This window comes from Mytilus edulis, chromosome 9 (assembly GCF_963676685.1).
Source record: "Mytilus edulis chromosome 9, xbMytEdul2.2, whole genome shotgun sequence".
NCBI lineage: Eukaryota > Metazoa > Mollusca > Bivalvia > Mytilida > Mytilidae > Mytilus > Mytilus edulis.
Window position 1 is genome coordinate 19,948,052 of NC_092352.1, and position 22,559 is coordinate 19,970,610.

General features: G+C 33.2%; 1 protein-coding gene across 1 annotated transcript in view; it reads left to right on the top strand.

Annotated features, from left to right (window-relative positions):
- Positions 1-22,559, top strand: part of LOC139489855 (uncharacterized) — a 45,021-nt gene that overhangs the window by 16,198 nt on the left and 6,264 nt on the right. The window contains exons 8-15 of the mRNA XM_071276702.1: positions 860-1,022; positions 1,633-1,862; positions 3,007-3,138; positions 3,666-3,834; positions 4,298-4,506; positions 11,196-11,347; positions 13,458-13,599; positions 19,990-20,179. Of these exons, the coding sequence (XP_071132803.1) occupies positions 860-1,022; positions 1,633-1,862; positions 3,007-3,138; positions 3,666-3,834; positions 4,298-4,506; positions 11,196-11,347; positions 13,458-13,599; positions 19,990-20,179 (1,387 nt within the window). The remainder of the gene's footprint in view (positions 1-859; positions 1,023-1,632; positions 1,863-3,006; positions 3,139-3,665; positions 3,835-4,297; positions 4,507-11,195; positions 11,348-13,457; positions 13,600-19,989; positions 20,180-22,559) is intronic.

A 22,559-nucleotide genomic window follows, 5' to 3' on the forward strand; every position in this document is an offset into this window, starting at 1 on the left:
TATGTTGTTACTGATGACAAAATGGAGGTCAAGTTCAATAATGACGATTTTGACTTTTACCGTTCAGGAGTTATGGTTCTTGAAAGATTGAAAAATGGAGATTCCAGTTGTGTCCGTGCATTTACGCATGAACTGTTCTACCAAAGCTTCCCAAATTTTAATATGTTGTAACTGATGACAAAATAGAGGTCAAGTTAAATAATGACGATTTTGACTTTTACCGTTCAGGAGTTATGGTTCTTGAAAGATTGAAAAATGGTGTTTCAAGTCGTGTCCGTGCATTTTCTCATGAACCATTCAACCAAAGCTTTTGAAATTTTTATATGTTGTTACTGATGACAAAATAGAGGTCAAGTTCAATAATGACGATTTTGACTTTTACCGTTCAGGCGATATGGTTCTTGAAAGATTGTAAAATGGTGTTTCCATTCACGTTGTTGCATTTACTCTGAACCATTCAATCTAAGCTTTTCAAATTTTAATATGTTGATACTGATGACAAAATGGAGGTCAAATTTGATATTGACGATTTTCACTTTCACCATTCATCAGTAATGGTTCTTGTGATATTGCCAGGACACAAATAAATATTAATAAATCCGGTTTGCTGTCGTTGTGACAGCCTCTTGTTATAACTTGAAATAGCCAGTCTTTTTAGTTATATACTACAATAAAACAAGGATGCTTTGCCGCATCTTATGCCATTCAAGTTAGAATTTTATTAGAATTGACAAAAATGCAAAGAAAGGAAAACAAGTTGTATGCTTTAATGTAGAAATTTAGTATATTAGTATATCATGTTATTGGATTGTAACTATTCTATAGATGTACATTAATCTAAAGTATTATGTTTTTACAGGTCTGGCTTGTCCAAATGGTTGGATACAGGTCAAGAGTAAATGTTTCCAAACTCAGACCACTGCTGTTGACTTTAACACAGCACAGACTAACTGTGAATCTTTGGACTCAAAGCTTGCTACGTTAGAGAATGTCCCAGATAGTTATATACTCAGTCAATTAGCGTAAGATTTAAATTGTTATAGTTGATGTTGTCACTGGACTCAAAGCTTGCTACTTTAGCTTGTTCACCCCTTTATATAACAAAAGGAGAATTTCTTTTGATGTTGAGATCCTTTTTTCAAGGTCAATGTCAAAATATTGTGGATTCATTATTAAAAAGAGGATTAAAAAGTGAGAGATGAGAACAAAAGCTCCTATTGGTTAGGTCAATACATCGAAGATCAAGACATTAGAAATGGGTAGAATATGTGAACAAAAGAGAAATTAACATATGCATACATTGACAGAACAATCTCTATTTATACTGCATTGAGATAGAAAATAGAATTAACATACTAATCGTGACATTATGTAAATGGTCTAATCCTTAGCATTATTCTTTCAGGGAGAACAACTTTTGCTGGTATGAAATAAGTGTATTTTTTGGGATATATTTAGCTTGCTTCCAAATGTTCTTTTTTAAGACTTTTGGAAATAGCAAATAACAAAAGTATCAGTAATCAAGTCTAAGAGAATATTAAAGCAAAAACAAGATCCTAATCTACTGATAATCATAATAAAACATTGGTAAACTGATTTGTAAAATGCAAACATTTTATTTTTGTATTTTAGAAATGAGACTGCCGGAGATTACGCCTTTGTAGGACTTCATCATATAGATTTTGGCGAGTTTCAGTGGGTCGATGGGACAGTGCCAGCTTACAAGTATATCAAGACTCAAGAATCATCAACAATTGCCAAATGTGGAGCTGTATTGATGGTTAATCCAATTAAATTGAATTTAAAATTTGACCTTATGACATGTACTTCTGCTTATCCCTACATCTGTCAGAAATTTATAGGTATACAATAAATCATTACATTCACAGATTTAAAAATTATTGTAAGTTTTGTTGAATTCATATTAAAATAAAAAATTATTTGTTTCAGAAGTCTGATAGAAATTGATATACTAGAAGATGCTTGAATTCACTGGTATAATAAAATCATTAATTACGTTGTTCTTTTGATTTTTTTTTCAAATTCAAGGCCTTGTTCGTGTTGAAAGTCATGAAGGCAGAATTTAGATATGTTAAATCGGTCAACTCTGTTTGTCCTTTCATCTTTTTGTGTGGTTTTGTGAGTTACCCTTGCTTGAAGTAGAAATTTTTTGGAATCAACAGGTCAGAGTTCACAAGGTTGAAAATTGGTTTTCAAATAGTATTTTGAGTTTTAATGGTTATATGTCTTTAGAATAGATAAAAAATATTGAAATAATAGTTGCAATTTGTTATTCATGCACTGTACAAGTTATGACTATGTACATCTGTAATTATAGTTTAAAATTATTTTTATCAAGATTATTGATTAATGCAGAAACATATATATTAACGGGACTTGACACTACCTGATTGTAGTCGATTTTATTGTCATGCCATCGTAAATAAAGATACAATACGGAAACAGACATGTGATTAAAATGGACTCACTATTATCCTAAAAAATTCTGATAACATCAATAAAATGTCATTCAAACTAGTTTTATAGAGATGCTAGTGTATCAAACTTGTATTCTGTCACTTAACTGTGCAGAATGGAAACAAGGTATTAAAAAAATGGTGGCCATTGCCACGATGATTTACAAATTTCCAAACTATTATAAAACACTTCACATCAAATAAATCAAACTTATTTTAGTCATTTTATATGACAAAATATATCTTCTAAATGATAAAACTTGTATTTATTTACAATTATAGAGTTATGTGGTTTATTTATTGAGCAGTTCCAATAGTTTTTCAGTCAGATGCTACCAAAATCATAAATCTCAGGAAGTCCCAGGGAGTTCAAGATTTTTTCAATTTTATACTGAAAAGCGTATCAGATTCATTTCCCGTTAGGTATACTGTTTCCAGATTAATGTGTCTATTCTCAGAGTGATTAAATAAACTGTAGCTAAAAGAAAAAAATATATTGTGTAGTCATAAGATATTTGTTATATTCCAGATTATGCTGGAGTTGCTTCTGATTTTGCAAACCTGCCATGTTCAACAGATGGTTTATGTTCAAATCCAGATCTGGCATGTTTAGGAGGTATAAGGGATGGAGTAATTTATTCACCAAGATGTAGTGGAAAAGGTAATCTTTAATATCAACTATCATTTCATTCAGGACTAGCTTTTTGTGAAAGTTTTTGATTGAATTCATTTGCTGATGTTAAATAATGTGTCAGAAATAAAAACATGAAGATTTTACAATTCTCAATAAAAAAAAATATTTGAACTTTGGTGAATAGTTGTCTCATAGGCAATCATACCACATCCTTATTTTTGTATTCAAACTAAATTGTAAATAAACAAGGTATTTAAAGTACCCTAAGTTATGATTGATTTCAAATGTTGGCATAACTGAAAGAACAAATAGTCACACAAGAAACCATTTTCTAAATCATATTTAGTAATCATGACCATTTTGGATTTGCTATATATCTTATTTAATTTGGAGTTATTACAAAACATACCAAATATGACAAGTATTTATTCTACACTTTCTGACTTAACACAAGTGTTGAAGTGTAAATTACTTATTGTCTTGTTATTCTTTTTAGTTCTTTTTTTTTTTTTTTTTTTTTATAAATTTTGTGTTCACAAAATTATCTATTCCAGAATGTCCACCGCCATGGAGGTACATCAACAACAAATGTGTTGATGCTAGAGCTGATAAAAAAATGGACTATTCCATGGCAGCTCACTATTGTTGGAGCAGGAGATCAAACCTTCTTACCATTAAAAGCTTCATAGAAATATTTAATGTGATGGAAATTCTTCCTACATCGTGAGTTATATTGTACTTATAAATAGACATGCAAATAAAATGAAAGTAGATGTTGGAATGATATGATAACCTTAACTAACAGCAAAATAAAACAATGTTCCAAGACTCTCATTAAACATTCCAGAAATAGGTGATACTAATATATTATATTATATTATTATATTTTCAGGGAAAGAATGTGGAATATAGGTTACTATTCTTATATTTTCAGTGAAAGAATGTGGAATATAAGTTACTATTCTTATATTTTCAGGGAAAGAATGTGGAATATAGGTTACTATTCTTATATTTTCAGGGAAAGAATGTGGAATATAAGTTACTATTCTTATATTTTCAGGGAAAGAATGTGGAATATAGGTTACTATTCTTATATTTTCAGTGAAAGAATGTGGAATATAGGTTACTATTCTTATATTTTCAGGGAAAGAATGTGGAATATAGGTTACTATTCTTATATTTTCAGGGAAAAAAAGTGGAATATAGGTTACTATTCTTATATATTTGACACAGTGATTGATATTAAAACCAAGAGGCCTACAGTATTTACTCCATATAATCAAGATAAAGGAGGATTTCATTTGGATCTAGATAATGTTGGAATATTTGTTCGTGATATAATATGGATTGTTCATGGATTTATATGTGAGAAAGACCCAGTATTCAAACAAAGTGGTATGTATGCTACTATTAAAATAGTTTTCTTTCAAAAAGAGATTATTACTTCCTTTGTTGCCAGTAGGTATTAAAAAGTGAACGATTGGCCTTTTAAGATTCTAAAGGACTATGGGTAATCTCATTGTTCATACACCGAAATGAAAATCATGTTACGTCATTGATTGAATTTCCATTGTTTAGAACATTTTAAACCAAACACAACTTCTTGGTGTACGCTTCTGAAAATATTACCCAGAATGCATTAGATTCTGAAGCGGCTAATTGCTGTTATTTTATTACCACTGCTACCATGGTTATAAGTTCCATCATACTTGTCACATAGATAAAAGATTGTTTTCTGTCAGACATATTTTTCATTTTATGACTATATCAGGACAAGTTTGGTATCAAGAACATTTATTGATCAATTGATAATTGTTTTTATATTAAAAGGTGTATGTAACTTAATAAGTAAAAATAGGAATTAATGTCAAATTTGATTGACTAATTTGATCCACAAAAAATCATTCTTATACACGTAAAAATGATGATTAACATATATTATTATGCCCATTTATTGGCATTATGTTTTCTGGTCTTTGCATTGGGACGTACGTCCGTCCGTTCGTTCGTCAGTCTGTCCCGCTTCAGGTTAAAGTTTTTGGTAGAGGTAGTTTTTGATGAAGTTGAAGCGCAATCAACTTGAAACTTAGTACACATGTTCCAAATGATTTGATCTTTTTTAGCTCACCTGGCCCAAAGGGCCAAGTGAGCTTTTCCCATCACTTTGCGTCCGGCGTTGTCCGGCGTCGTCCGGCGATGTCCGGCGTTGTCCTTTGTCATTAACTTTTACAAAAATCTTCTCCTCTGAAACTACTGGGCCAAATTAAACCAAACTTAGCCACAATCATTATTGGTGTATCTAGTTTGAAAACTGTGTTCGATGACCTGGCCAACTAACCAAGATGGCCGCCATGGCTCTAAAAATAGAACATAGGGGTAAAATGCAGTTTTTAGCTTATAACTCAAAAACCAAACCATTTAGAGCAAATCTGACATGGGTTAAATTGTTTATCAGGTCAAGATCTATCTGCCCTGAAATTTTCAGATGAATCGGATAACTTGTTGTTGGGTTTCTGCCCCTAAATTGGTAATTTTAAGGAAATTTTACTGTTTTTGGTTATTATCTTGAATATTATTATAGATACAGATAAACTGTAAACAGCAATAATGTTCAGCAAAGTAAGATCTACAAATAACTTAACATGACCGAAATGGTCAATTGACCCCTTAAGGAGTTATTGCCCTTTATAGTTAATTTTTAACCATTTTAAGCTCACCTGGCCCAAAGGGCCAAGTGAGCTTTTCTCATCACTTTGCGTCCGGCGTCCGTCGTCGTCCGTCGTCGTCCTGCGTTAACTTTTACAAAAATCTTCTCCTCTGAAACTACTGGGCCAAATTTAACCAAACTTGGCCACAATCATCATTGGGGTATCTAGTTTAAAAAATGTGTCCGGTGACCCGGCCAACCAACCAAGATGGCCGCCATGGCTAAAAATAGAACATAGGGGTAAAATGCAGTTTTTGCTTATAACTCAAAAACCAAAGCATTTAGAGCAAATCTGACATGGGGTATTATTGTTCAACAGGTCAAGATCTATCTGCCCTGAAATTTTCAGATGAATCGGACATTTCGTTGTTGGGTTGCTGCCCCTGAAATGGTAATTTTAAGGAAATTTTGCTGTTTTTGGTTATTATCTTGAATATTATTATAGATAGAGATAAACTGTAAACAGCAATAATGTTCAGCAAAGTAAGATCTACAAATAAGTCAACATAACCAAAATGGTCAGTTGACCACTTTAGGAGTTATTGCCCTTTATAGTCAATTTTTAACCATTTTTCGTAAATCTTAGTAATCTTTTAGAAAAATCTTCTCCTCTGAAACTACTGGGCCAAATTTAACCAAACTTGGCCATAATCATCATTGGGGTATTTAGTTAAAAAAATGTGTCCGGTAACTCGGCCAACAAACCAAGATGGCCGCCATGGCTAAAAATAGAACATGGGGGTAAAATGCAGTTTTTGGCTTATAACTCAAAAACCAAAGCATTAAGAGCAAATCTGACAGGAAGTAAAATTGTTGATCAGGTCACGATCTATCTGCCCTGGAATTTTCAGATGAATCGGATAATCGGTTGTTAGGTTGCTGCCCCTGAATTGGTAATTTTGAGGAAATTTTGCTGTTTTTTTGTTATTATCTTGAATATTATTATAGATAGAGATAAACTGTAAACAGCAATAATGTACAGCAAAGTAAGAACTAAAAATAAGTCAGTATGACCAAAATAGTCAATTGACCCCCTAAGGAGTTATTGCCCTTCATAGTCAATTTTTAACAATTTTCTTAAAATTTGAAGATTTTCAATAACATTTTCCACAGAAAGTACTGTTATAGATAGAGATAATTGTAAGCAGCAAGAATGTTTAGTAAAGTAAGATCTACAAACACATCACCATCACCAAAACACAATTTTGTCATGAATCCATCTGTGTCCATTGTTTAATATTCACATAGACCAAGGTGAGCGACACAGGCTCTTTAGAGCCTCTAGTTCATAAATCTTAGTAATCTTTTACAAAAATCTTCTTTTCTGAAACTACTGGGCAAATTTAATCCAAACTTGACCACAATCATCATTGTGGTATCCAGTTTAAAAAATGTGTCCAATGACCCGGCCAACCAACCAAGATGGCCGCCATGGCTAAAAATAGAACATAGGGGTAAAATGTAGATTTTGGCTTATAACTCTAAAACCAAAGCATTTAGAGCAAATCTGACGGGATGAAATAATTTATTAGGTCAAGATCTATCTGTCCTGAAATTTTCAGACAAATCGGACAACCCGTTGTTGGGTTGCTGCCCCTGAATTAGTAATTTTATGGAAATTTTGCAGTTTTTGCTTATTATCTTGAAAGTTATTATTGATAGAGATAAACTGTAAACAGCACTAATGTTCAGCAAAGGAAGATCTACAAATAAGTCAACATGACCAAAATTGTCAGTTGACCAATTAAAGAGTTATTGCCCTTAATAGTCTTTTTTTAACCATTTTTCTAAAATTTTAGTATTCTTTTAAAAAATCTTCTCCTCTGAAACTACAGGGCCAAATTTAACCAAACTTGACCCAATGATCATTTGGGTATCTAGTTTAAAAAATGTGTGACGTGACCCTGCCAACCAATCAAGATGGCCGCCATGGCTGAAAGTAGTACATAGGGGCGTAATGTAGATTTTGGCTGATATCTCTGAAACCAAAGCATTTAGAGCAAATCTGACAGGTGATAAATTGTTTATCAGGTCAACATCTATTTGCCCTGAAATTTTCAGACAAAACAGACAACCTGTTGTTGGGTTGCTGTCCCAGAATTAGTAATTTTAAGGAAATTTTGCAGTTTTGGGATATTATCTTGAATATTATAATAGATAGAGATAAACTGTAAACAGCATTAATGTTCAGCAAAGTAAGATCTACAAATAAGTCAACATGACCAAAATTGTCAGTTTACCCCTTAAGGAGTTATTGCCCTTTATAGTCATTTTTTAGCTCACCTGGCTGGAAGGGCCAAGTGAGCTTTTCTCATCACTTTGCGTCCGTTGTCCGTCGTCGTCTGTCGTTGTTAACTTTTACAAAAATCTTCTCCTCTGAACCTACTGGGCCAAATCAAACCAAATTTGGCCACAATCATCATTGGGGTATTTAGTTAAAAAAATATGTCCGGTGACCCGTCCAACCAACCAAGATGGCCACCATGGCTAAAAATAGAACATAGGGGTAAAATGCAGTTTTTGGCTTATAACTCAAAAACCAAAGCATTTAGAGCAAATCTGGCAGCGGTGAAATTGTTTATCAGGTTAAGATCTATCAGCCCTGAAATTTTCAGATGAATCGGACAACCCCTTGTTGGGTTGCTGCCCCTAAATTAGTAATTTTAAGGAAATTTTACTGTTTTTATACGCCCGTCGCCTTTTAGACGGGACGTATTATGGTATACCGTTGTCCTTCCGTCCGTCTGTCCGTCCGTCTGTCTGCCCGTCCGTCCATCCGTCCGCCCGTCTGTCCGTCCGTCCGTCCGTCCGTCCGTCGTTCACACTTCGGACAATTACTCAAAAACACTTTCACCAATTTCCATGAAACTTAAGTGAATTGTTTATATCTATTGACATAAGCTCCCTTTTGTTTTTTTTTAATTTCAGATTTTAAGATTTGGATTTATGAGGCTTTATTCATAAAAAAGGGGGGATTTTCAACACTTCGGACAATAACTCAAAAAGGCTTTCACCAATGTCCATGAAACTTTGGTGAATTGTTTATATCTATTGATGTAAGCTCCCTTTCAATTTTTATAAATTTCAGATTTTAAGTTTTGGATTTATGGGGCTTTATTCATAAAAAAAGGGGGATTTTCAACACTTCGGACAATAACTCAAAAAGGCTTTCACCAATGTCCATGAAACTTTGGTGAATTGTTTATATTTATTGATGTAAGCTCCCTTTCAATTTTTATAAATTTCAGATTTTAAGTTTTGGATTTATGGGGCTTTATTCATAAAAAAGGGGGATTTTCAACACTTCGGACAATAACTCAAAAAGGCTTTCACCAATGTCCATGAAACTTTGGTGAATTGTTTATATCTATTGATGTAAGCTCCCTTTCAATTTTTATAAATTTCAGATTTTAAGTTTTGGATTTATGGGGCTTTATTCATAAAAAAAAAGGGGGATTTTCAACACTTCGGACAATAACTCAAAAAGGCTTTCACCAATGTCCATGAAACTTTGGTGAATTGTTTATATCTATTGATGTAAGCTCCCTTTCAATTTTTATAAATTTCAGATTTTACATTTCCGTGTTATGAATTTTTATGCTTAAAAAAGGGGGGATTTTCCAATTTTGGGACAATAACTAACACTTTCACAAAATTTTATGCAACTTTGATAAATTATTTATATCTATTGACATAAGCTCCCTTTCCATTTTTATAAATTTTAGATTTTACGTTTTCTTAAGTAATGAATTTTTATACTTAAAAAAGGGGGATTTTATGAAACTTTGGTGAATATATTAATGTAACATCCCTTTTGATTTGTATATATATTTCTAGTTGATCATATAAATTCATTTAAAGCATAAAAGACAAAAAGAGCAACGGGCGTATCATGCGCTAAAGCACAGCCCTTTATTGGTTATTATCTTGAATATTATTATAGATAGAGATAAACTGTAAACAGTAATAATGTTCAGCAAAGTAAGATTTACAAATAAGTCAACATGACCGAAATGGTCAGTTGACCCCTTTAGGAGTTATTGCTTTTTATAGTTAATTTTTAACCATTTTTCGTAAATCTTAGTAATCTTTTACAAAAATCTTCTCCTCTGAATCTTCTGGGCCAAATTAAACCAAACTTGGCCACAATCATCTTTGGGGTATGTAGTTTTAAAAATGTGTCCGGTAACCCGGCCAACCAACCAAGGTGGCCGCCACGTCTAAAAATAGAACATAGGGGTAAATGCAGTTTTTGGGTTATAACTGAAAAACCGAAGCATTTAGAGCAAATCTGCCAAGGAGTAAAATTGTTTATCAGGTCATGATCTATCTGCCCTGAAATTTTCAGATGAATCAGACAATCCTTTATTGGGTTGCTGCCACTGAATTGGTAATTTTAAGGAAATTTTGCTGTTTTGGGTTATTATCTTGAATATTATTATAGATAAAGATAAACTGTAATAAAGATAAACTGTAAATAGCAATAATGTTCAGCAAAGTAAGATTTACAAATAAGTCAACATGATTGAAATGGTCAATTGACCCCCTAAGGAGTTATTGCCCTTTATAGTCAATTTTTAACAATTTTCATAAAATGTGTAAATTTTTACTAACATTTTCCACTGAAACCACTGGGCCAAGTTCATTTTATAAATAGAGATAGTTGTAAGCAGCAAGAATGTTCAGAAAAGTAAGATGTACAAACACATCATCATCACCAAAACACAATTTTGTCATGAATCCATCTGCTTCCTTTGTTTTAATATTTACATAGACCAAGGTGAGCGACACAGGCTCTTTGGAGCCTCTAGTTTAGAGATTTTCCCCCATTTTCAAGGTCCACTGAACATAGAAAATGATAGTATGGATTCAGCATCCGTGTACTGGGGACACACTCTTGTTAATCTATAATATAATATAAAACAGTAATAGAAAATTCCGAATGCAAAAGTCTGATATCTATTTTATATTTTTGTTGATATTTATATCTCTTATATAGCAATCAAAGGTCTTCAGGGGATCAACTCGACAGTTAGTTAGATGATGTCTAGACTAAAATACACACAAAATGAAGCTACATATTATCAAGCCCATGCCCAGTATAATATTTATTTTAGACTTTTATAACTTTAATAAATGTTTTACATTGTTATAAATCAAATACGAGAACAGGAGTCCAATCGTAGAACATGAATTTCACTGCTAGTATTCAAAGCAGAGGAAAATGAATTAAAACTTTTGGCAATTATAAAATATTTTGTTAAAGTCATACTATTGCATGGCTCTTTATGTATCAAAAAATCCAAGAGGTTTATGATTCCTTTGGTATCTACTAAAAACTCTTTTAGAACTAACAAAGATGTTTTTGATATTTTAGATGATAATCTATATGAAGGCTGTTACAAAGAAGAGTTGACACCATTTGAACGAGACCTTCCTCATGAAGTGTTTACAAATAGTGGGGCTATGACTGTGGAAATGTGTGTTAATCATTGTTTACTGAAAGGATATCGTTATGCTGGAATTATGGTAAGACCTTTCTTATATGATACAACAAAAGATATATTTGAAATACTTATTGCAAAAAAATAAAATAGCTTTGAAAATAGTTTGAAATGTTCTGTTTGCATCTTCAAACTCAGACCCTTGGTGTTGACAGGCTAGGGATATACTACTTAGACTACTTTTTAAGCCATGGTGATATCTTTTTTTTTTTCTTTTTTTTCAAACATGAGTTTGAATGTCCTTCTAACATCTCTTGCCCCTCTTTTAGACCACTCAGCCAAAGAGTCCTATTTTAGCTCACCTGGCCCGAAGGGCCAAGTGAGCTTTTCTCATCACTTGGCGTCACTCGTCCGTCCTCGTCCGGCGTCCATCGTCCGTCTTCAGTCGTCTGTAAACTTTTACAAAAATCTTCTCCTCTGAAACTACTTGGCCAAATTTAACCAAACATGGCCAAAATCGTTATTAGGGTATCTAGTTTAAAATTTGTTTCCGGTGACCTGGTCAACCAACCTAGATGGCCACTATGGCTAAAAACAGAATATGGGGGTAAAATGCATTTTTTGGCTTATAACTCAAAAACCAAAGCATTTAGAGCAAATCTGACATGGAGTAAAATTGATTATCAGGTCAAAATCTATCTGCCCTGAAATTTTCAGATGAATCGGACAACCTGTTGTTGGGTTGTTGCCCCTGAATTAGTAATTTTAAGGAAATTTTGCTGTTTTCAGTTATTATCATGAATATTATTATAGGTAGAGATAAACTGTAAACAGCAAAAATGTTCAGCAAAGTAAAGACCTAAAAATAAGTCAACATGACCGAAATGTTCAGTTGACCCCTTTATAGTCAATTTTTAACCATTTTTCATAAATCTTAGTAATCTTTTACAAAAATCTTCTCCTCTGAAACTACCTTGCCAAATTGAACTAAACTTGGCCACAACCATCATTGGGGTATCTAGTTTGAAAATTGTGTCCGGTGACCTGGCCAACCAACCAAGATGGCCGCCATGGCTAAAAATGGAACATAGGGGTAAAATGCAGTTTTTGGCTTATAACTCAAAAACCAAAGCATTTAGAGCAAATCTGACTAAGTTAAATTGTTTATCAGGTCAACATCTATCTGCCCTGAAATTTTCAGATGAATTGGACAACCCATTGTTGGGTTGCTGCCCCTGAATTGGTAATTTTAAGGAAATTTTGCTGTTTTGGTTGTTATCTTGAATATTATTATAGGTAGAGAATAAACTGTAAACAGCAAAAATGTTCAGCAAAGTAAAGACCTAAAAATAAGTCAACATGACTGAAATGTTCAGTTGACCCCTTTAGGAGTTATTGCCCTTTATAGTAAATTTTTAACCATTTTTCATAAATCTTAGTAATCTTTTACAAAAATCTTCTCCTCTGAAACTACTGGGCCAAATTAATCCAAACTTAGCCACAATCATCTTGTGGGTATCTAGTTTAAAAAATATGTCTGGTGACCTGGCCATCCAAACAAGATGGCCGCCACGGCTAAAAGTAGAACATAGGGGTAAAATGTCAAAAACCAAAGCATTAAGATCAAATCTGACTGTGGTTGAATTGTTTATCAGGTCAAAATCTATCTGCCCTGAAATATTCAGATGGATCAGACGACATGTTGCTAGGTTGCTGCTCCTGAATTGGTAATTTTAAGGAAATTTTGCATTTTTTTGTTATTATCTTGAATATTATTATAGATAGAGATAAACTGTAAACAGCAATAATGTACAGCAAAGTAAGACCTTAAAATAGGTCAACATGACCAAAATGGTCAATTGACCCCCTATTTTTTAAGCCATGGTGATATATTTTTTTTTTCTCTTATAGTCAATTTTTAACAATTTTCATAAAATTTGTAAATTTTTACTAACATTTTCCACTGAAACTACTGGGCCAAGTTCATTATTGAAAGAGATAGTTGTAAGCAGCAAGAATGTTCAGTAAAGTAAGATGTACAAACACATCCCCATCACCAAAACACAATTTTGTCATGAATCTATCTGCGTCCTTTGTTTAATATTCACATAGGCCAAGGTGAGCGATACAGGCTCTTTAGAGCCTCTAGTTATGTTTTGCATTAATTTTTAACTGTATTAATCGTCTATGTATAGAATGGTGACACCTGTGGATGTGGAAACTCTCGTGGGAATTATGGAAGACTGTATGAAAACCATTACTGTACCATAAAGTGTGTGGGCAATATAACACAAGAATGTGGTGGCACAGCGGCTAATAATGTTTACAGAACATCAGGTAACTATCTTGTTAACATGCTAAGAGTGGCACAGTGGCTTATACTGTGTATAGAACATCAGGTAACAATCTTGTTATCATGCTAAGAGTGGCAAAGTGGCTTTTTCTGTGTACAGAACATCAGGTACCTTTTAAGGTCACCTGGGCCAAGATATCTTTTCTCATCACTTTGAGTACGGCGTCGTCGTTGTTGTCTATTGTCGTCATCGTCTGTAGTTGTTCACTTTTACAAAAATCTTCTCCTCTGAAACTTTTGGGCCAAATTAAACCAAACTTGGTCACAATCATTGGGGTATCTAGTTTAAAAATTGTGTCCGGTGACCCCGCCAACCAACCAAGATGGCTGCCATGGCTAAAAATAGAACATAGGGGTAAAATGCAGTTTTTGGCTTATAACTCAAAAAACCAAAGCATTTAGAGCAAATCAGACATGGGGATAATTTTTATCAGGTTAAGATCTATCTGCCCTGAAATTTCAGATGAATCGGACAACCAGTTGTTCGGTTGCTGACCCTAAATTTGTAATTTTAAGGAAATTTTGCTGTTTTTGGTTCTTATCTTGAATATTATTATAGATAGAGATAAACTGTAAACAGCAATAATGTTCAGCAAAGTAAGATTTACAAATAAGTTACATGACCGAAATGGCCAGTTGACCCCTTTAAGAGTTATTGCCCTTTATAGTCAATTTTTAACCATTTTTCCTAAATCTTAGTTATCCATTACAAAAATCTTCTCCTCTGAAACTACTGGGCCAAATTAATCAAAACTTGGCCACAATAATCTTTGTGATATTTAATTTTAAAAATGTGTGGCGTGACCTGGCCAACCAACCAAGATGGCCGCCATGGCTAAAAATAGAACATAGAGGTGAAATGTAGATTTTGGCTTATATCTCTGAAACCAAAGCATTTAGATCAAATCTTACATGGGGGTAAAATTGTTCATCAAGTGAAAATCTATCTGCCAAACTTTCAAATGAATCGGACAACCGGTTGTTGGGTTGCTGCCCCGAAATAAGTAATTTGAAGGAAATTTTGCAGATTTTCAACAGGTTATTATCTTGAATATTATTATAGAAAGAGATAAACTGTAAACAACAATAATGTTCAGCAAAGTAAGATCTACAAATAAGTCAACATGACCAAAATTATCAGTTTACCCCTTAAGGAGTTATTGCCCTTTATAGTCAATTTTGACCAATTTTTCGTAAATGTTTGTAATCTTTTACATAAAATCTTCTCCTCTGAAAGTACTGGACCAAATTTAACCAAACTTGGCCACAATCATTATTGGGGTATCTAGTTTAAAAAATGAGTGGCGTGACCCAGTCAACCAACCAAGATGGCCGACATGGCTAAAAATAGAACATAGGAGTGAAATGTTGATTTTGGCTTGTATCTCTGAAACCAAAGCATTTAGAGCAAATCTGACATGGGGGTTATATTGTTTATCAGGTCAAGATGTATCTGCCCTGAAATTGTCAGACAAATTGGACAACCTGTTAATGGGTTGCTGCCCCTGAATTAGTAATTTTAAGGAAATTTTGCAGATTTAGGTTATTATCTTTAATATTATTATAGGTAGAGATAAACTGTAAACAGCAATAATGTTCAACAAAATAAGATCTACAAATAAGTCACCATTACCAAAATTGACAATTGACCCCTTAAGGAGTTATTGCCCTTTATAGTCAATTGTTAACAATTTCATAAATTTTTGTTAATTTTTGTAACTTTTTAGGAAATATTTTCCACTGTAATTACTGGGCCAAGTTCATTATAGATAGAGATAATTGTAGCAACAATAATGTTCAGTAAAGAAAGATTTACATACACATTACCATCACCACTTTTATTTTGAAATCTATAATAGACAGAAAGAAATTTGAAAAAAAAACATACATGTATAATCATATAGACAAGATCTACAAGAAGGTTATCAAAGAAGACGAAGGTTATCAAAGAAGACATCAGTAGACTCTTTGAAAGAGTTACATCTTCGCTAGTCAAGGGTTATGATCAACTCCCATTATATTTACCCTTGGCGGATTGAGCTAACATTTGTGATATCAATGTTGCGCCATCTATCTGAAGATTAAAATCACGCCCATTCCGAATACATTATATACATAAAGCATACACAGGAATTTCTATTAGTTGATTAAAAACATTTGAGTTGTCACTTAACATAGTCGTATGTTTAGTGATGTAAAGACTTGTTTCACAATAAATACGTGGCAATTGTTTACAAACACTTTCTACATTTACATGTGATCATGTTACAGGCGCTTTTTGATTGGATGCAGAGAGTTTCTACTGCAACCAATAAAAATCCTTACCTTGTGTCTCCAAAATTTTAGCTCAATCCGCCAAGGGTGGAGAGAACAGGAGTGGATAGTAATCCTTGGCTAGCGAAGATGAAAGAGTTATTGCCCTTATTCATTTTCATTTCAAATTTGCCTTTTACCTTGAAATGTATGATCAATAAAGAGAAACTTTAAAAAGCAAAAATTATTATTAAGGCTATATCTTTTTTTAATTCAATATGTAACCATGCTAAAATTATCAGCCACCTCCTTTCGATCGCAATCTTTATATTTTGAAGATAAAAGCCAATTAATTTTGTACAACAATGTTATAAAAAGGCAAGTACTACGAAAACTTATGATAAGGAAATTATGAAGATTGTCCTTATTGTCTTTTTTTTTTAATTATTATTGATCGATTAATGAATATGGACCATAATTTGGTATTCGGCCTTTGGTTTCTTTTTGTATCCTTTTTTATAAGTTCTAAAGCTTTAACTTTTATTCTGTGGGTTGTGTTGGTGTTAGAATAGTATTAATGGAACAATTGAGTTTTTCAAGAAAAAATTAATACATTTTGATTCACCATTTACGTGACAGGAAACCAAACAGGAAACCAATCTTTATTAAGTCTCCTAAACAAAGTTTGGAGACTTATTGTTTTTGCTCAGTTCTTATTATTTTTATTATTCTTCTTCTTTTTCTTTTTCTTTTTCTTTTTCTTCCGCCACATTAAAAATGAACTTGTCCGCAGCATTTCTCCAAAACCCCTGGTCAGATTAACTTAGGGTTTCATAGAATGTTAGACTAATATGTCTAGGTGAGCCATCGATCTTTCGTTTGTGCATTGGGGTCTATTAAGGGGTATTGTAGGGGGCAGAAAGAAGGGAGAACCCTATGGGATTTTATTTTCTAAAATTTTCAAATGAATATAACTTGAAAACTGTAAGTGATAGATACATGTAGTCTTCAGAAATGATTAAAGGACAATAAAATAAATCATATGACATATAGGGTGAGTTCCTGGGGGGTCATCCCCACCCCCTTCAATTTGAGAATATGCTTTTATCTTGTAAATGGTCCAGATCCCCACCCCTAAACCTCATATATTCTTGAATGGGACGATAAAACAAATCAAATGAAATTAAAGGGAAGTCCCCGGGGGGTCCTCCCCACCCCGTTCAATTTGAAAATGTGCTATTATCTTGTAAACGGTCCAGATCCCCACCCCTAAACCATATTTATTCTTGTAGGGGACAATAAAACAAATGAAATGAAATAAAAGGGAAGTCCCTAGGGGGTCACCCCACCCCCTCTTGTTTGAAAACTTGTAAATGGTCAACATCCCCACCCCTAAACCATATATATTCTTGTATGGGACAATAAAACTAATCAAATGAAATTAAATGGAAGTTCCTTGGGGTCACCCCGACTCCGTTCAATTTGAGAATGTACTATTATCTTGTAAACGGTCCAGATCCCCACCCCAAACCATATATATTCTTGTAGGGGACAATAAAACAAATGAAATGATATAAAAGGGAAGTCCCGAGGGGGTCACCCCACCCCCTCTTGTTTGAAAACTTGTAAACGGTCAACATTCCCATCCCTAACCATATATATTCCTGTATGGGACAACAAGGCTAATTAAATGAAATTAAAGGGAAGTTCCTGGGGGTCGCCCCCCACCCTGTTCAATTTGAGAATGTGCTATTATCTTGTAAACAGTCCAGATCCCCACCCCTAAACCATACATATTCTTGTAGGGGACAATAAAACAAATGAAATGATATAAAAGGGAAGTCCCGAGGGGGTCACCCCACCCCCTTTTGTTTGAAAACTTGTAAACGGTCAACATCCCCACCCATAAACCATATATATTCTTGTATGGGACAATAAAACAAATCAAATTAAATGTAGGTAAAGTCCCTGGGGGTCATCACCACCCCCTCCTGTTTGAATACTTGTAAATGGTGGAGATCCCCACTCGTAAGCCATATATATTCTTGTATGGGACAAAAAATCAAATCAAATGAACATGGGACCATAAGAATGGCGAGTTATGGGAGCTTTGTTTGGGAGACTTCGTAACAGCATCCTGTTACAATTACTTCTTGTTTTCTTTATTTTGCACAATATATTTCAAAAGACATAAATGAACACCATTACTAGTGTTACTTGCTTCATGATAATATTTAAAATCTATTTTCAATGTTAAATTAAAGTTTTTTTTAAACGCGACAGGAAACCATAAGAAACCGAAAGCATTTTTTTAGTTTTATTTTATTGCAAAATCTGCTTAAAATAATCTGAACAGTATAATTTTTCTTAAAATCCATCTTAAATGTAACAGTATTATAAAACTCTTAAATATGTGCTTGTTTTGAAAACAATTAGTACAATTTATTCAGAAATTTCCATATTTTCTTCATTGATACAGGATACCATAATCGTTGTATCTTGATGTTCTAGCCCAAAAAATGTATTTATATTTGGCTTTGAAATTCCAGTTATATACAATTTATTCCAAATCATTGGCAATGTAAAATTCTTTAAATCCAGTAGAGAAAAAAACTTTTAACTTGTAATTAAAATCTTTAAAATAGGCACCATGTGATATTTGTGACCTGTACACCATCTACATGGTTTCCACATTTTAACCTACTTTAGTGGGCTAAAATCAATAAAGTACTTCCTTTCAAGTCATGCATGGTAAAAGTTTACTTCTCCTTTGACAAGTTTATTGCGTTTCTGAAAAGTGTTAGCAGAACATGAATAAAAAAAAATAATTAAAAATTGTGACAAAGATACTTTGTACATTCCAAGTGTAACGGTATATTAACATGTATTTTTTATTAAATTATCTTTATTCACCTAAAATATCCAGTAATATTTACTGCTGAAGCAAAATCAATCCAACGAACATCGGCACAATGATAAGAGACGTAATGTCGATTGAATTTTCCAAGGACCCTTTCATCGTTTTCCGGAAACGAAGTGTGTTATAACGTCTGTCAAATCTGAAATCGATTTTGTCAAGTCATTGGGCATTTATTTTCACACAAGATCGTATGTAACATTATGCACATAGGAAAAATAATAGACCCCTGGCGCAATCTCTTTGAAAATTGTATTTTCCTTTTTTAAACAAGACGAAACAAGTCTATAGATTATGTTTGCTAACATCCCGTTGGAAACAAAAACAATATTTAGACCTAGTATTTCATATATCCAGCCGTAAGGGCTTGATCACATGTTTCACGTATGACCGGAAATGATTAGAACTTAACGACAAAAACAATTTTAATAAAAAAAAGGAAATAACTGGACTTCTGTTTCGTGTGAAATGTAACGCATAACGATAACGTCATTTTCTAACTTAATTATTACGAAGAACAAAACTAGAATGTAAATCATCTCTGATTTACCTGTTTGAACATCTCGCGAGAGTTCATATTTGCATATTGTTATAAAGAATTCTATTACAACAAATCAGATTACAGCGTTACGAAATCGGAAACCAAAATAACGCTAGTATTCTTACACCTGCTACAGAAATACTTATAGTTCTCTGCATTTTCTTCTGACTATTCTTATTGGTCGATGTTCTTTATTATTTGAAAGCAAAAGTTTCGAATTTGCCGGTGACGATTATCTATAAATCAGTCAGCGTTATGCACTTCGGAAGTGAAAAGTAACGCGAGAAACGACACAAAAATATGGTCGTATAATGTTTGAAATTTGTTAATTTCAATTTTTTTTCTAGGGAAGAGTAGCATACACTTGTATGTTGATAAAAATAAAGGCATCTTTAGATATAGTTACAACTTTTCTTACAGTAATACACATTTTTATCACTTTTTTATCATTATAGGAAACGAGCCCAATAGCAAATTATGGTCCATATTGCAAATGTTTTATCACACATAATTTCCATATTCAAAATTTACTTGCAGAAATCTGATCTAAATAACAAGATTTGAATTTTCGATTTCAATTTAAACTTTAAAACTGTAATACAGTATTTTAATTTGAACTGTAACTTAACTTGGGATTGTTACATTTTATCTGTAATTTTTCAGAGAAGATTTGTATGGATAGTATGCCAAGGAATCCATTGGACCCAAGAGTATGTTACAGCTATGATAATGATCAGCAAGTCTATGAAAATAGCAGATTTCATTGTCTTCATCAGCAAGGTTATAACATCATGCCAAAAACACCTGTTGATGAGAGTAATATTTATAATCAACTACTGTTAGGTGCTGTGAGGTAAGATAAAGATACAAACTATATATTAACTTGTGCTTTGGTGTTTTTTATAGTTACCCTTTTCCATCTCTATGTCCCAAAATTAGTTTCCATTTTTCACTTAAGTTTGCCAAGAATATAAAACTTATATGCAATGCTTATTACCACATAACACAGGTCATGTTTGAATTTGGGTGGCTTAACTTCTATGTCCCAAAATTAGTTTCCATTTTTCACTTAAGTTTGCCAATAATATTAAACTTATATACAATGCTTATTACCACATAACACAGGTCATGTTTGAATTTGGGTGGCTTAACTTCTATGTCCCAAAATTAGTTTCCATTTTTCACTTAAGTTTGCCAATAATATAAAACTTATATGCAATGCTTATTACCACATAACACAGGTCATGTTTGAATTTGGGTGGCTTCACTTTTACAAATCTAAATTTACAAAATGGAAAAATTGCTGATTTTTTAAAATTTTTGTCGAGCCTTCGACTTTAGTCGAAAAAGCGAGACTAAGCAATCCTACATTCAGTCGACGTTGGCGCCGTTGGCGGCGGCGTCCACAAATATTCACTCTGTGGTTAAAGTTTTTGAAATTTTAATAACTTTCTTAAACTACACTGAATTTCTACCAAACTTGGACAGAAGCTTGTTTAGGATCATAAAAAAGTATCCAGAAGTAAATTTTGTAAAAATAAAATTCCATTTTTTCCGTATTTTACTTATAAATGGACTTAGTTTTTCTGCGAGGAAACATAACCTTCACTCTGTGGTTAAAGTTTTTAAAATTTTAATAACTTTCATAAACTATCCTTGATTTATACCAAACTTGGACAGAAGCTTGTTTATGATCCTAAGATAGTATCAAGAAGAAAATTTTGTAAAAATAAATTTCCACTTTTCCGTATTTTACTTATAAATGGACTTAGTTTTTCTGCGAGGAAACATTACATTCACCCTGTGGTTATTATTCAGAAGTAAATTTTGTAAAAAAAGAATTCACTATTTCCGTATTTTACTTATAAATGGACTTAGTTTTTCTTCCAGTTAACATTACATACAGTCTGCAGTTAAAGTTTATAAAACATTTATTAGATTCATAAACTATCCTGGATTTTTTTACCAAACTTGAAAGCTTCTTTCAATCAAAAGACAGTATCGAGAGGGAAATTTTTATTGATGTTTTTCCTCATTTTTAGCTCACCTGGACCGAAGGGCCAAGTGAGCTTTTCCCATCACTTTGCGTCCGGTGTCCGTCGTCGTCCGTCGTCAGTCGTTAACTTTTACAAAAATCTTCTCCTCTGAAACTACTGGGCCAAATTAAACCAAACTTGGCCACAATCATCATTGGGGTATCTAGTTTAAAAAATGTGTGGCTTGACCCGGCCAACCAACCAAGATGGCCGCCATGGCTAAAAATAGACCATAGGGGTAAAATGCAGTTTTTGGCTTATAACTCAAAAACCAAAGCATTTAGAGCAAATCTGACATGAGTAAAATTGTTTATCAGGTCAAGATCTATCTGCCCTGAAATTGTCAGATGAATCGGACAACCCCTTGTTGGGTTGCTGCCTTTGAATTGGTAATTTTAAGGAAATTTTGCTGTTTTTGGTTATTATCTTGAATAATACTAAAGATAAAGATAAACTGTAAACTGCAATAATGTTCAGCAAAGTAAGATTTACAAATAAGTCAACATGACCGAAATGGTCAGTTGACCCCTTTAGGAGTTATTGCCCTTTATAGTCAATTTTTAACCATTTTTCGTAAATCTTAGTAATCTTTTACAAAAATCTTCTCCTCTGAAACTACATGGCCAAATTAATCCAAACTTAGCCACAATCATCATTGGGGTATCTAGTTTAAAAAATGTGTGGCTTGACCCGGCCAACCAACCAAGATGGCCGCCATGGCTAAAAATAGACCATAGGGGTAAAATGCAGTTTTTGGCTTATAACTCAAAAACCAAAGCATTTAGAGCAAATCTGACATGGGTTCAATTGTTTATCAGGTCAAGATCTATCTGCCCTGAAATTGTCAGATGAATCGGACAACCCCTTGTTGGGTTGCTGCCTTTGAATTTGTAATTTTAAGGAAATTTTGCTGTTTTTGGTTATTATCTTGAATATTATTAAAGATAGAGATAAACTGTAAACTGCAATAATGTTCAGCAAAGTAAGATTTACAAATAAATCAACATGACCGAAATGGTCAGTTGACCCCTTTAGGAGTTATTGCCCTTTATAGTCAATTTTTAACCATTTTTCGTAAATCTTAGTAATCTTTTTCAAAAATCTTCTCCTCTGAAACTACATGGCCAAATTAATCCAAACTTGGCCACAATCATCTTTGGGGTATCTAGTTTAAAAAATGTGTGGCGTGACCCGGCC